Source organism: Podarcis melisellensis (assembly GCF_964234715.1).
Source record: "Podarcis melisellensis genome assembly, chromosome: 12".
In the NCBI taxonomy this organism is placed as follows: domain Eukaryota; kingdom Metazoa; phylum Chordata; class Lepidosauria; order Squamata; family Lacertidae; genus Podarcis; species Podarcis melisellensis.
In genome coordinates, this window is record NC_138544.1 from 33,160,645 (window position 1) to 33,173,649 (window position 13,005).

Sequence of the window (13,005 nt, forward strand, 5' to 3'; positions counted from 1 at the left end):
TAGTTATATTTATTTTAAATCATGGCAGAAGCATGCTAAATAGACTTTGAATTAATAGACAATGTGACCTTGACATAATGCTAAAATAGTCCTTTATATGCTTATGTGGTTGGTTTACTTATTTCTACCTATGGTAATAACTGGGAAAAATGAGCACTCAAGTGCTATCAGAATATAGTCTGCTGAGTAAGGAATTTTGGAATCTGTAGCTACACTGCCATTCAGAAGTTGGCAGGCAAAAAGTGAATTACTGGCAGAAACCTTTGGTTACTGCAATCCTTAAAGATCGTCCCCTAACAGCTCATCTGCAATTTTCTGCATAACCCCAATGTTTGTATTATTTCAGTATTCTCACAAATTAGAATACAGAATTCAAATCAAATATTAGACTCCTTAGAAAAAAATACCACACATATACACTTCTGCTTAATTGATGCTCCTTCCAGTACAAAAATAGGCACCCACAGCACACTTATTTAATGTTTAAATTACTTCATATTTTTCACATAACTTTAAAAGAAAATATATTTTATCCACATACAGTAATAGCAAACAAGTGCAATATTTCAAACCTAAAAAATAATCTTTAACCAAATCTGTACAACAGATAAATAAAATATCTACAATACTTGGTTTATAAACATAACAAAGTTCCCACCCCTAAGTAAAGTCATCTCACTCCTTAAATGTTACAAGTCAATTGTACATGCAGCCCATGGGCTTGCCAACCTTCACTATAGGGCTTAGCTAAATTGAAGTGAAAAAATCAAATGCAACAATCAGTGGCGAAGAACAGTTTTACATGATTGTGAATAAACTGGCAACTGTGTATGGAGCTTGCACACTGTAGTTTGTTAACAGTGCGAGGAATTCAGTTCAACTTGAGCATTAAATGAAATTCATTTGAGATCCATCATTTATTTAGTGGGATCCTCCCCCCTGCCCCCATAATTATATTTCAATTTGACTTTCTGTGACAGGATTCCAAAGTTGCCCCTGTCAAAAGTATACATCAGAAACACAGCCCATAAATGAAAAGCCATACTGTTTCATTATTACCTAGAATTGTGTGTATGCATCGAAAACAATACTGACTTCATTCTTTCAAGCTCTAAAATAATATGCAGCATACAAGCATAGCAGAGACAACCACTGAGACCAAGACTCAAAAGGATCAAGCACCCCACTCCCAGGTGTGCACCTATATTTCTTTTAGCCAAAGTCTCTCTGCAAAAGTTACCTTGCCCCAGCAATCCAAAAATGCTGTTTAAAACTCCCATCAATGGGGCCTGGGCACAAGAACTTTATAAAGGGTGCAGATATCACTGGTAGATGCTCGCTATTTCCCTACAAGAATCCCCCAACTGCCTGTTCGAAATTGGCACTGCTCAAGCAGCAATTTGAGATACTCCAGGGACAGCTTCTGAAAAGGAAGCTCAGCACGAAATTTGAATCATAACTCCTACGTGATATACAGATATTAGGATGGTGTCTAGGATTTGTACTTGTCCTATTACTACTTTAATGTACCTTGAGGCTGCCCAAAATACGGCTAGAATCATGAATTCAAAAGGATAAAAATAATTCAGCTCCATTATGCTGCAATCTGTTCCTTCAACCTGAACTGCTGGAGTTTCCACATCTGCACAGCATGCTTAAGATTGTAACTAGGCTGAGTTGAGAACATTAGAAATGATGTGATCCTAAAGGTCAGAACAGAAAACTAACATTTCAGAATATAAAGCTTGTTTAATCTATCCATTAAGGATAGAAGAACTATGCTGATTTCAACACACTGTCTGGCTGCAGCCCTTTAAAAATAGTCCCTAGTAAAATACTCTTCTCATGTACTCTAATGCAAGATAATAACCTCTTCCTACCAAAATGAAAAACACACACAAAAACACCAGGATCATAATACTCATAGCTAGGTACCTGACCACTTCACTGAAGTGTGTGTGATATAAACATTTCCAATTCCTATGCAGTTACTTGCAGCTGGAGAAGGGGCACAGTTGAATAATATCCTAGCTGCCTCATTTTTTGTACAGGGTGTGAGTACAATCCTATGACAGGAGACAAAAGGAAAATGTGATAGGAGAGGGGCAGGCAGGGGACTTTTCATTTTCATTGAACTTTGGAAACCAATATTGTAAGATACAAAGCACTGATTATGTAAACTAAAAACAGTGATGAAAAAGCAATGATTTTAGAAAAATCAACATGAGACCACTCAAACATTCAAAATTAATGTTAATTATGAAAACTTAGGAAAATGAATGAAAATGGATCATTGAAATGCTATGCTATACACTTTGTAAACATGGATAAGATTATAAATTAATGTGATCTTCCTCCAGTGCTTGAAGGCTTTCCTAGATATGTAGTAGCCATAGAAAACTAGTAATCCAGGGGTAGCCAATGTTACAGACTATAATTCCCCATCAGCCCCAGCCAGCATGGGCAGTGGTCACAGATAATGTGAGCTGCTCACAAAATGGAGGGGGGTGGGTGTCAAATTGGCTACCACTGCATTAATCAGAAAAAAGTTACTAACCTCTTACTTTCAGAAACTCGCCCAAAATAGTAAAAAAAAAACCTGACCACACATTGATGCTGAATTCCTTTAAAGAAAAGGCTACAGCTGTTAAACCATTTAACACGGTGCTGTCCACAGATAATATATAATAAACTGGCTTCCTTAAGTAAACTGACAGGAATTTAACTGCCTTTAAGGCTCCAGGATCAGGGTCTGTTTTACTTCTTGCAATAAAAGCAGTTCTTTGAAACATACAAATACATCAGTTATGATATGCTAGTAATTATTAACAATTTGATAATGTCTCAACGTAAAATTGACGCAATAGTCTCTAAATGCCTCTTGAGCAAATCACACTCCATTCTTTAATTCTCGAGAGAGATGTAAACTGGAAAAACGCTCAAGTAGAAAATATGTCTTTTTTCACGCGCAGTAGTATACAGTGTGTTTCTGTTTCTTCTTTAGTGGGTGGATATCCCCGTGCAAAGGGGTGACATTTCCACCGTGTACCGTATATGTTCAGTTGCCTTCATTTTGATAGCTTTCCTTCGTTGCCCAGACACAGAGAAGTTGTGGTTGGTTTGTGTAATTCCAGTTGATTTTTATTTCTTTTAGTTTTGGGCTCAGGCAAACACAATGTAAGCTTGAAGCGAAGCTTTTCGGATTTATTGAACGCTAATGCCTTGATTGTTCTTGAAATGCCGATAGAAAGAGAAGTCCAGAAAAAAATCCACCCACACAGAGCAACCTTTTCAGCAGAATTGCATTATCTTTTGGAACAACCATCTGTGCAAGATCATTTGTGATCAGGGAAATTTCATGCGCCACACACACAAATATAAAAGTGCTGACAATAATGTTGAGCATGGGATTGCCAGGAATCAGAACCAAGATCCCCTTGGTATCTGCTGCCAGCCAGATATGGTACTGACAGATGAAGAGCTGGAAAGGGAGCAAAAATGAAGTTAGAATTGCATTTATCATGAAAATAAGCTTTAACCACAAAGCTGGTTTGGAACACTGGGCAAATATGCTATAAATCGTATGATATCTGACGTGTTTGTGTCACAAGAGCAACAAAGACTTTAATACAGGCCGCACTTGCAAAAGAGGGCACAGGGTCCCAAAAGTTTGCATATACTATGTGTCCTAGGCAAATTTGTGTCCTCTCTGGCAGGTATGGCCTCAAAATGAATTAGGGGCCAAAAACAGGTAATAATATCTACCACCCAGAAGGTCAACAGGCAAAGTTTGCCCCACCCCCACTTGTAATTCTACATCCATACTAGAAAATGTTTAACCTGTTGAATTTCTGTTTGACACACAACTGTTAAAGACACAAGAGTCCTCTGCCTCAGTGTCAACCAGAAACCATGCACAGAACTCAAGCTTCATGAGTTGTAAGCTGTGTTGCTGTGCAGGTCTTTCATCACTTGGTATGAGGTTGGTTACATTGCTGGTATTTCAGGTGGTAGCTGAGATGGATTTAAGATTGTCAGCACCAAATTCCAGATGCCCATAGCTGGACAAATTCAAATTTGCTTTGTTAAAAAATGAAGCGGTATATTAGAGGAACATTTTTGTGCCTCTATATCTATACCACGTAATAACTATAGTGAAGCCACCCAATTCTCGATTGTACATAATGCCAGATAAGAAATCGACTAAAGTTTGATTGTAAACAAACTTAAGTGTTTGATCCTTTAAATTACAATAAAATTATACAACTTGCCTCAAGGGAAATTCTGCCAAACCAAGCGAAAAATGAACTATATACAGAACGTGCATAGCCAGGTATATTCCTGATAAGGATAAAAGCTAAAATCTGAAAGACAAAAGAAGCTGCGTGAAAAGATGTTTTAGGTTGCAATCCTGTTCACTTAGTTGGAAATAAATCCATCTAAACTCAATGGTTCTGAACAGACAAGCTAAGATTGGATTAATAGCACATCTATTGAAAGTATTTCATACATTTCATAAAATGCAAAACCTACTGGTTTTCAAACTGTGGTGCAGAATGTTGCGTTCTGTGAGTAGTAATCAGAATTCTCCAATGTGAAGATTGGGGGGGTGGGGGGGGTGGAATGAAGATTGTACAATTGTACAATGGAATGAAGCCTTGTACAATTGCTTCCACTGAAAAACAGCCAGTGTGGCCTTTGCAAAGAAATGTATTAGATATCGAACAGCTATCGTCCCAATAAAAGTCTAAGCAGTAGCTGAGCATATGAGAATGATCCTATGTGAGGCTCGGACTCATGCACCTCCTGCTCTCCATCCAGCAAAGTTGTGAGGAAACTGGAAGCAGCTACTTCCTGGTTTAAACTAACCACAGTTTGTTTTGCATCCCAACGGAGACAAACTGTGATTTGTTCAAACTATGGTTCATCAACACAAGCTGGGAAGCAAAACCTGTCTCAAAAAGCCAGTTTATGCAATTCTAACCTATATTTTTAGCATTACATATGAATCAGGCCTCACTGAGCAGCCCGGCATATATATGAGAAAACTAATAAATACACTGGGAGAAAGCCAGTGAAGGGAGCTTAGCCGGAGCTCAAGTGGACACCAGTCCTTTTGTCAATGTTTCCTATTGTAAGCTCTGGGACAAAGAATTTCAGGCCAGATTTCTTCAGTCTAAGTAACTGGATGCAACACACTTCGGGGAAGTGCGGGGGGGGGGGGGAATGAAGTTCTGTCCCTGAGGTTCTTCTGTAATGAGGGAACAGTCTGGTCATCTGACAGGGGAATGCCAGCCTCCCGAAAGAGAAGGCTAGATGTGTGGGGTTTGGAACCTGACTGCCCTATTGCCCGAACCCTGTGCATAGGGACCTGCAGTCTTCAGCCCAACTCTAATCATTTTATCATGTATTTTGAGATTGTCAGTCTGCAAAAAAGGGACTTATTTTAATTAATGGCATGTATGCTGCTCTTTGGTTGAAGAGTGGAATAAAATGCTCTAAAATAAATAAATTGCAGACCTATTGCTATCACAGTAGTGCTATTATGCTCACATACTCTTACTTTGTTTTGTCTGAACATGTTTATGATCAACCACACAGGTGGGCAAGAGGGAACTACCCCAGGCAATTGAACTATGTGCAGCAATCTAAGGTGCACAAAACACCTTAGATTCCTGCACATTGTTTGACTCTGCTCTGTCATTACTTGTGAAGGCCAGATTTCTCAGTAGTTTTGTAAGCCTTAGCACTTTACATCCTGGGTGAGTGTTTATAATCAAAGACTGCAATTACAAGCAACAAAGGGAACACAATTACCTGCACAACTGAAACCGAAGGATGCATTTCATTGCACTCAGTTTTATTTTTACAACTGCTGGCCCATATAGAGTACGTCTAAAATATAAACATATATATTATTATACATTTATTTATTTATACCCCACCTTTCCCCCTGACTAGGACTCAAGGTGGCTTACAGATAAAAATAAGAATAGCTAAAAACATAGGGGGGAATAGTTAAATTAAACACTGATAGAATTAAAAACTACATATATGGAGGATACATCAAAGAACACAATTATTTTGCAATGTTATAAATGAAATTAGTTTATAGAGTGGAACAGCAGTGTTGGCCCTACAAATTACACTTGGACTGCAATCCTATGCAAGCATACCAGAAAGTAAGGCAAATAAAATGGTGTTTAATCCTGAATAAACCTGCATAGATTTGGAGCCTTAGAGATGGTTTTCTTCTGTGTTGAAATACCCGATGCCTCCCCACCCCCGAAGTTCTCTACTTTATTCAGTGTAGTTGGGCAAAACTCTTAAAAACAATGTCAGCAGACCAATAACCTTGGCTTCTTATGGCATGCCTAAGACTTGCTACTAATTTTCATGAAGACTGTCCCCACTCTGAGTAACTATTCAGGAATTAAGAAAGACAATAGCTGAGTAAGGTATCTCAGAAACTTACCAAAAAAGAAACAACTGAAATAAATAATAAAACATTAGAAACTTTGCTTGGAAAGAGTGGCTCCCCCTTTCCTTCTGAGAGGACTTGCTGTTTTTGAAATGTTAGATAAATAAAAGCAAACAACATCCCATGAAAAACGACCTGCAAGAGAAAGGAAGAACTGCTCAGTTGAAGGATTTAGCAAAGGCGCAGTTAAGAAGACAGTTCAGTTCAGGTACCTACATGTTATGGGCACATTCACCAACAATGCCTGAATTTAAAGAACCAATGCCAGTCTCTTAAGGCGCAACGGGATGAAGTTAGTCTCTCTGGGTCAGGCAAAAGTGCCCAAGGTGCTCAGTCTAATCATGTATTACTGAGCAACTGTATAATACAGTGGTACCTTGGGTTACAGATGCTTCAGGTTACAGATTCTACTAACCCAGAAATAGTACCTCGGGTTAAGAACTTTGCTTCAGGATGAGAACAGAAATCGCGCGGCGGCCGCGGGAGGCCCCATCAGCTAAAGTTGTGCTTCAGGTTAAGAACAGTTTCAGGTTAAGAATGGACCTCCAGAATGAATTAAGTTCTTAACCCAAGGTACCACTGTATACAAAACTACAGACCAAGCATTTACAACAGCTCTGGGGAACCTGTGTAGAGCCTCCTGAGATTATCTGATTCCAACTGCTATCAGCCACAGCCAGCATGGACAACAATCAGGGTTTGTGGGAGTTGTAGTCTGGCAACATCTGGAGGCCACAGGTCCCCTACCACTGGCTTACAGCCACTAATTTGCGTTTTCTGAGGTTTGCTGCATACATTTTCACAAATAGAGGCAGCTAGTAAAATAACCAGAGCAATTTACTAAACTTTTTTCTTCTTTAATTTCATTTTTCAATTATTTCAGATTCCTGCATTGCAGGGGGTTGGACAAGATGACCCTCGGGTTCCATTCCAGCTCTACAATGCTATGATTTGCAGAGTGAGATCATAGTTTGCTTTCACTCGCCTAAGACTGGCAGCCATAATTGACAAAGGCAAAGCACAAAATCAACATTAAAAAATAAAAATAAACTGTACATACGTATCTATCTAATTTCCACCTAAACCACCATTCATAGATGCTCCCATTCAGTTCAAAGCCCTTGGACAATGGCCAAATAGAAAAAATCTTCTCAAATGCACCCTGTAATAAACAGACATGAAAAGAATGTAACTGTTCAGTCACATCAATGGGCCACATAACACAAACATTCCATTTCTAACAGCAGTTAAATGGAGATGCTCAGGGACTTTCATAAGATTAGAATAAAATACTTGATCATTTCACTGTACATTTAAGTCCAGCATCCTAAAATCACAGACAGCCTATTAGGATTTGTCCCCCTATCGAGGCATGTGAAAATACCCATTATTTCACATTATAATGTTCTGCATCTCAAGACTGGCAAAGAAAGAGACTGCCTTGTGCATTCTGGTGTTGTGTACAAGGATCTATGGATCAGAGCCACAGCTTGCAATGATGTAATGTATAATTGCAGACACAATCTACACTCAACAATTTGGAAAAAGAAGCATTCTGTTTCTTGGCTGTAATCAGACATATATTCATGATATCCATCAGTGTGGATTACTTATTAAATGCTTTCTGTGTTCAGGCTGAGAAAACAACAAAAATGAGGAAAACACTACTAATAGGCAAGAAAGAGGACAGTCAGGAACCTATCAAGCAATTCCTCCAGGAGAGCTGAAAGCTGGCCAGATGTATAATTTAATTTAGTATTTTGCTGCTGAAGAGACACTCACAACCAACATTTTCTTTTCATTTTTTGTGACAGTAAAATTGCTGAAGAATATCCTTATTTTAAAAAGAAACAAAAAGGATGCATCCATGTTCCCTGAATAAAAACAGTAAAGGATTCTGCAATGTTTAATAAACTTTTCTTAAAGTTAAACATCTGTTTTAATCAGCTTTCATCAAAGTAAAGCTTTTAACTCTCCTATTAAAAAAAATAAAAAATCGCTGGATGCCCTGCAAGTCTTCAAATGGAAAAAAACAAACAAACATGTCCTTTAAGTTTCTGAAAAAATACATTTAAACACTCTCTCTCTCTCTCTCTCTCTCTCTCTCTCTCTCTCTCTCTCTCTCTCTCTCACACACACACACACACACACACACACACACAGATGTTTTGAAATCCATGCCTAATTGTGAGGGCGTGAATAATTCTTTCCAAAGGAACTAGGAATTGAAGAGTTGCAAGTGCTTTGTAGAGATGGTTGTGAACAGTATTCTCTCTTAGTCAAGTGCCATTCAAATGCTCAGAATGAGGCCAAATATGCTATAAATCTTATGCTGAAGTCACAGCTGAGTTGCATTTTAGCCCTGAAGAGCAGGCAGCATTGGCAAAATGAAAGCATTCCATATCCAAAAATATATACAAAATATATTCTCCCATTCAGCTATGAGGTTTTTTTAATGCACAGCTGAATGTGGAAGCACATGCTTCTCATGCAGTTCCTCAGCCTGAGCATAGCCTGGTAAGCAAAGCTGGAATCCCATCAATCAGGAAAGTGGGGTTGGGAGATTAATAACAGAAACTTCAAACCAGCTGACAGGTGCTATTCCAATGTCTTTTATCAGGCTGCTGCTCATCTGGGCTGCAGAATTTCCTATTCTAAAAGCTTCAGAGTGGTCCACTAGACAGAGACAGGAATACAGTTCTCCTGAATATTAAATCCAATCATTCTGCAGCTAGATGTTTTCAATTATTTTTATGGTCAAATATCAGAAAGCAAACATGATCTGGTTTTCATTAATAATATATTCATATTTTAATATCAACAAAATGCAGTAGAAAGAATCTTGTTGTTCTAACTGCTCCTTTTCTTAATGTTAGAAATGCCCAAACATTTAATGCCCAAACATTTTTGATAAGTCTACCAAGGTTTCAGCAAAAGGAGGGGGGTGGAATTCTCTCTCCTCAAAACAAAACAGCCAGTTTTGGATGCAAGCACAGGCTGATGTGCTTTGTGACAACAGATGCACCACCCTCAGACCTCTGAATGAACCCAAGCATTCCAACACCAATTTCTGTGGAAACACTTAATGGATTTACAAAAGAGCTAAAAGCATGTCCTTCGCTCTCAGATCCCACAACCTGTTCCTTATGGAAGCAACAGGCTGATTGCCATGACTTTCCCATAGCTGCAAGTGCTTTGCTTTTGAACACAGCTTAAATGTTTGCTTTCTAACATGCCTTAGAATCCAAATATTTAACTTGTACCAAAATATACAAATCATACAAACCTGAGAATACGCTAGAAAATATATACAGATGAACAGGGAAACTAGTTTCAGCAGTAAACCAAAATGCCAGAAGCAACTGCCTGTGGACAAGAGCAAAAACAAGACTAATGTTAGGCAGTAAGCTTTTTTATTGCATTTTTTTTTACTGTTGCTGCTTTTACATTATACGCAAGAGGGACAGCTGCGTGTAGGTGGGAATGAACATTCAGATAGAAATTCTTCTGAAAGTGCTGCAATACGGAAACATGACACCCACCCACAGTACATTACTTCAATAGGATGCCCTTCCTAACCCACATTCCACCCCAGCTAGTCATGTATTGTTAAAGCAGACTGCAGCAAATGTCTGACTGGGCAGCACCGGAGGGCAATGAAACAGCCAGTGCGGCACTAGCCAGATAGTCATGGCAGCAGGGGCAGCTTCACAGCCCTCCCCACAGCCAGGACGAGGGTTTCATTTGCCCCCAGTGACATTACACAGCCAACTCCGATTGGCTATATGGTGTCAAGGTGGTGACATTTTCACTAAGTGAACCCTGACCGGTGAGAAACAAGCCCTTTTGAGTTAGGAAAAGAGAAGCGCCAGATCAGGGAAACTATGGCTGAGAAAAGTATGTGAAAGGTAGTGTTATTTCCCTCCATGGACCCTTCCAGCAGAGAATTCTCTCTACTCAATAAGAAGGTAGGCCACACATTACCTTGAATTATGGCTCTTTGCAGGCCATCATTCAGCATTAAGCTCTCAGGCCAAGAGATGAACCAAGCATACAATAAAAAACAAAACAAAAAACTGAGGTATTCAGGAGCCTACTACAAACTATATAATGGTGTGTCCAAACACATATATTTTATATCCATCTTTTGATTGTTTTAAAAGTGCAAGTTAATTTTCTAAATAGTTCTAGAATTTTCTCTTAACTTGTTTTACTGTTTTCTGTTAACCCAACACAAGTAAAAGGTCAAATATTAGGATCCCAAGATAATAATAATTACCTAGGCCTGCCTCCTTTCGCTGAGCATTCCCCCATCTTCGACCCTCCCTTCCCACAAATGGCCACATTAACAATGATAATTTGTGACTATCTTCTGTTATGTTATTTGGGTCAGCAATTGAGGCAGATAGAATATTTTTGCTTTACAAAAGTGTAGTTTGATTTTACTATTGAGAATGCCATGTATTAAAAAATCACAATGCTATTTAAAGTTGAATATAACTGAATGCAAAAAAAAGTGCTTAAGTTATTTTAATACAAAAGAGAATCATATTTACCATTGGCTTTCTTCTGGACTATTTGAGGCCATAGAGCTAATGTAACATATATGATCATAAACCAGACAGTGACTAGAGGAACAAAGTAATAGAACTGGTAAGACCGATCCATCACTATGCACAACACCACAACCAAGAAATTCAGTCGAAATAAAACCTGTTAAATATTGGAGAAAAGGGGAAGTATTTCTTTATTAAATGTAAGGAATGGCAAGTGATTTTTCATGTATATTTTAGTGCAAACAATTTCAACAAGGTAACATTTGCATCTCAAGTGACAGAGTACCACAAAGCATTCATATCTTGAATTATTTTTACTACAGTAAGCTTACGTAACAATTTTGCTGATTAGGCTTTCCAAAACATAAAATGAAAACAGTTTAAGAGAAGCCAGCCTTCTACAGACTTGCTCTATCCAGCTGCTCTGTATGCACAGAATAGCGTGAAATTAAAAAACTAACACAACACAAAATAAATTCTTGCCTATATAACTATTGTTACTGGGTATCAATCTGTGAAGTAACCATTTCTTCTTATTATTTAATATTAAAGGATAGCTATTTAGAGTTATGGATGGCTATAAGTTTGGTTGCATGGTTATATATCTCAGGTTACATGAGGCATTAGGCCACAGAACTCTTTAAAAGCTACAATGTATGGTGCTTTAAGTGCTGACAGAAGCCTTGGTTACAGATTATTACAGTATTTAATTATCTGCCCTTCATCCTAAAGTCCCAGGGTGGGTCACAACATTAAAACATAGCATTAAAAACAGTTTAAAACAACATACAATTCCAAAAAAGGTGGGTCCTAAAAACATACACTTCAAATGTCAAAAGCCAGGATTAAAAGGTACACATTTAGCGTTCTCCGGAAGCTATATAATGAAGGTGCCAGATGTACCTCTGTGGGGAGGGAGTTTTACAGCTTAGGGGCTACCACAGAGAAGGCCCTCTCCTGGGCTAACCCCCACACCCAATTTATAAGTGCAAAGAGGGCTGCAGTTGCTAAGGAGGGGGAACTCTTAGGCAATTAGTGCTGCAAGAAAACAAAATCATACTCTGGTGGCACACTTCGGGAGATTTAGGCTTCAGCTAAGGCAGGGTTTCCCAAACTTGGATCTCCAGCTGTTTTTGGACTACAACTCCCATCATTCCTAGCTAGAAGGACCAGTGATCAGGGAAACTGTAGTCCAAAAACAGCTGGAGATCCATGTTTGGGAAACCCTGAGCTAAGGCAATTGGGATCCAGAGAGGAAGCGGTGAGCTTTTGTCAGCCTCAATGACTTTTGTGAAGTCTTGGCTCCTACTAAATAGGGAATGATCCAACATTGGGAAATGGCAGTGGGCAAAGTACTGGGTTACATTTGTAGCAGTCACTCAAAATTATTTTTATACACATAAAAGCTTAATTCACATCTTACCTGACACACTCTATAAATGCCAAAATCTCCTTTAATCCAGAAGTATGAGAAATGCCCGTAGCCCGTTTGGAATAGATATGCAGCAACCAATACACGGATGTGCATGTACACTGGCAGAAACTATTAATAAAAACATAAATTGTATTTTTTTAAAGCTAGGTAACTTTCAAAGATTAAATCCCACATTAAAGTGTGCAAAATGAGTAAGTTTTCCCCCTCACTTTATTTCTGCTTTTGAATATAATCTCGTTTACAGAACTTTAAAGCTCACTATGTCTCACCGCCTTCTAAACTTATTCCACATTCTGGACTTCCTCAACCCAGCACTAACCAACTATCTGTCCCACAGCTGAACAGGCAGGCCTCACTATGCAAAGATGCTTGTGTACAGGTTGGCACTGAATTCAAGGCCGTGGTGATTAACTTTTTGGGAGCCGAGGGTCACAATGATCCATGGTCAACCTTTGGTGGTGGTGAGGAACACATGTCAAAGCTGGATGTGTCCTGAGTAAAAGTGGGTGAAAATGAAAAGGACACATGGTGAG

At 38.7% G+C, this 13,005-nt stretch overlaps 1 protein-coding gene across 2 annotated transcripts in view; it reads right to left on the reverse strand.

The window, feature by feature from the left end:
• Positions 1 to 454: 454 nt before the first annotated feature.
• CASD1 (CAS1 domain containing 1) overlaps positions 455 to 13,005 on the reverse strand; it is a 30,710-nt gene continuing 18,159 nt past the window's right edge. For both annotated transcript variants that reach the window (XM_081931235.1, XM_081931236.1), the window contains exons 11-18: positions 12,461 to 12,580; positions 11,038 to 11,194; positions 9,768 to 9,847; positions 7,542 to 7,643; positions 6,476 to 6,616; positions 5,818 to 5,895; positions 4,272 to 4,364; positions 455 to 3,481 (exon numbers count right to left, since the gene is read on the reverse strand). In XM_081931235.1, coding sequence (XP_081787361.1) covers positions 3,215 to 3,481; positions 4,272 to 4,364; positions 5,818 to 5,895; positions 6,476 to 6,616; positions 7,542 to 7,643; positions 9,768 to 9,847; positions 11,038 to 11,194; positions 12,461 to 12,580 — 1,038 coding nt within the window. In that variant the 3' untranslated portion in view covers positions 455 to 3,214. The remainder of the gene's footprint in view (positions 3,482 to 4,271; positions 4,365 to 5,817; positions 5,896 to 6,475; positions 6,617 to 7,541; positions 7,644 to 9,767; positions 9,848 to 11,037; positions 11,195 to 12,460; positions 12,581 to 13,005) is intronic.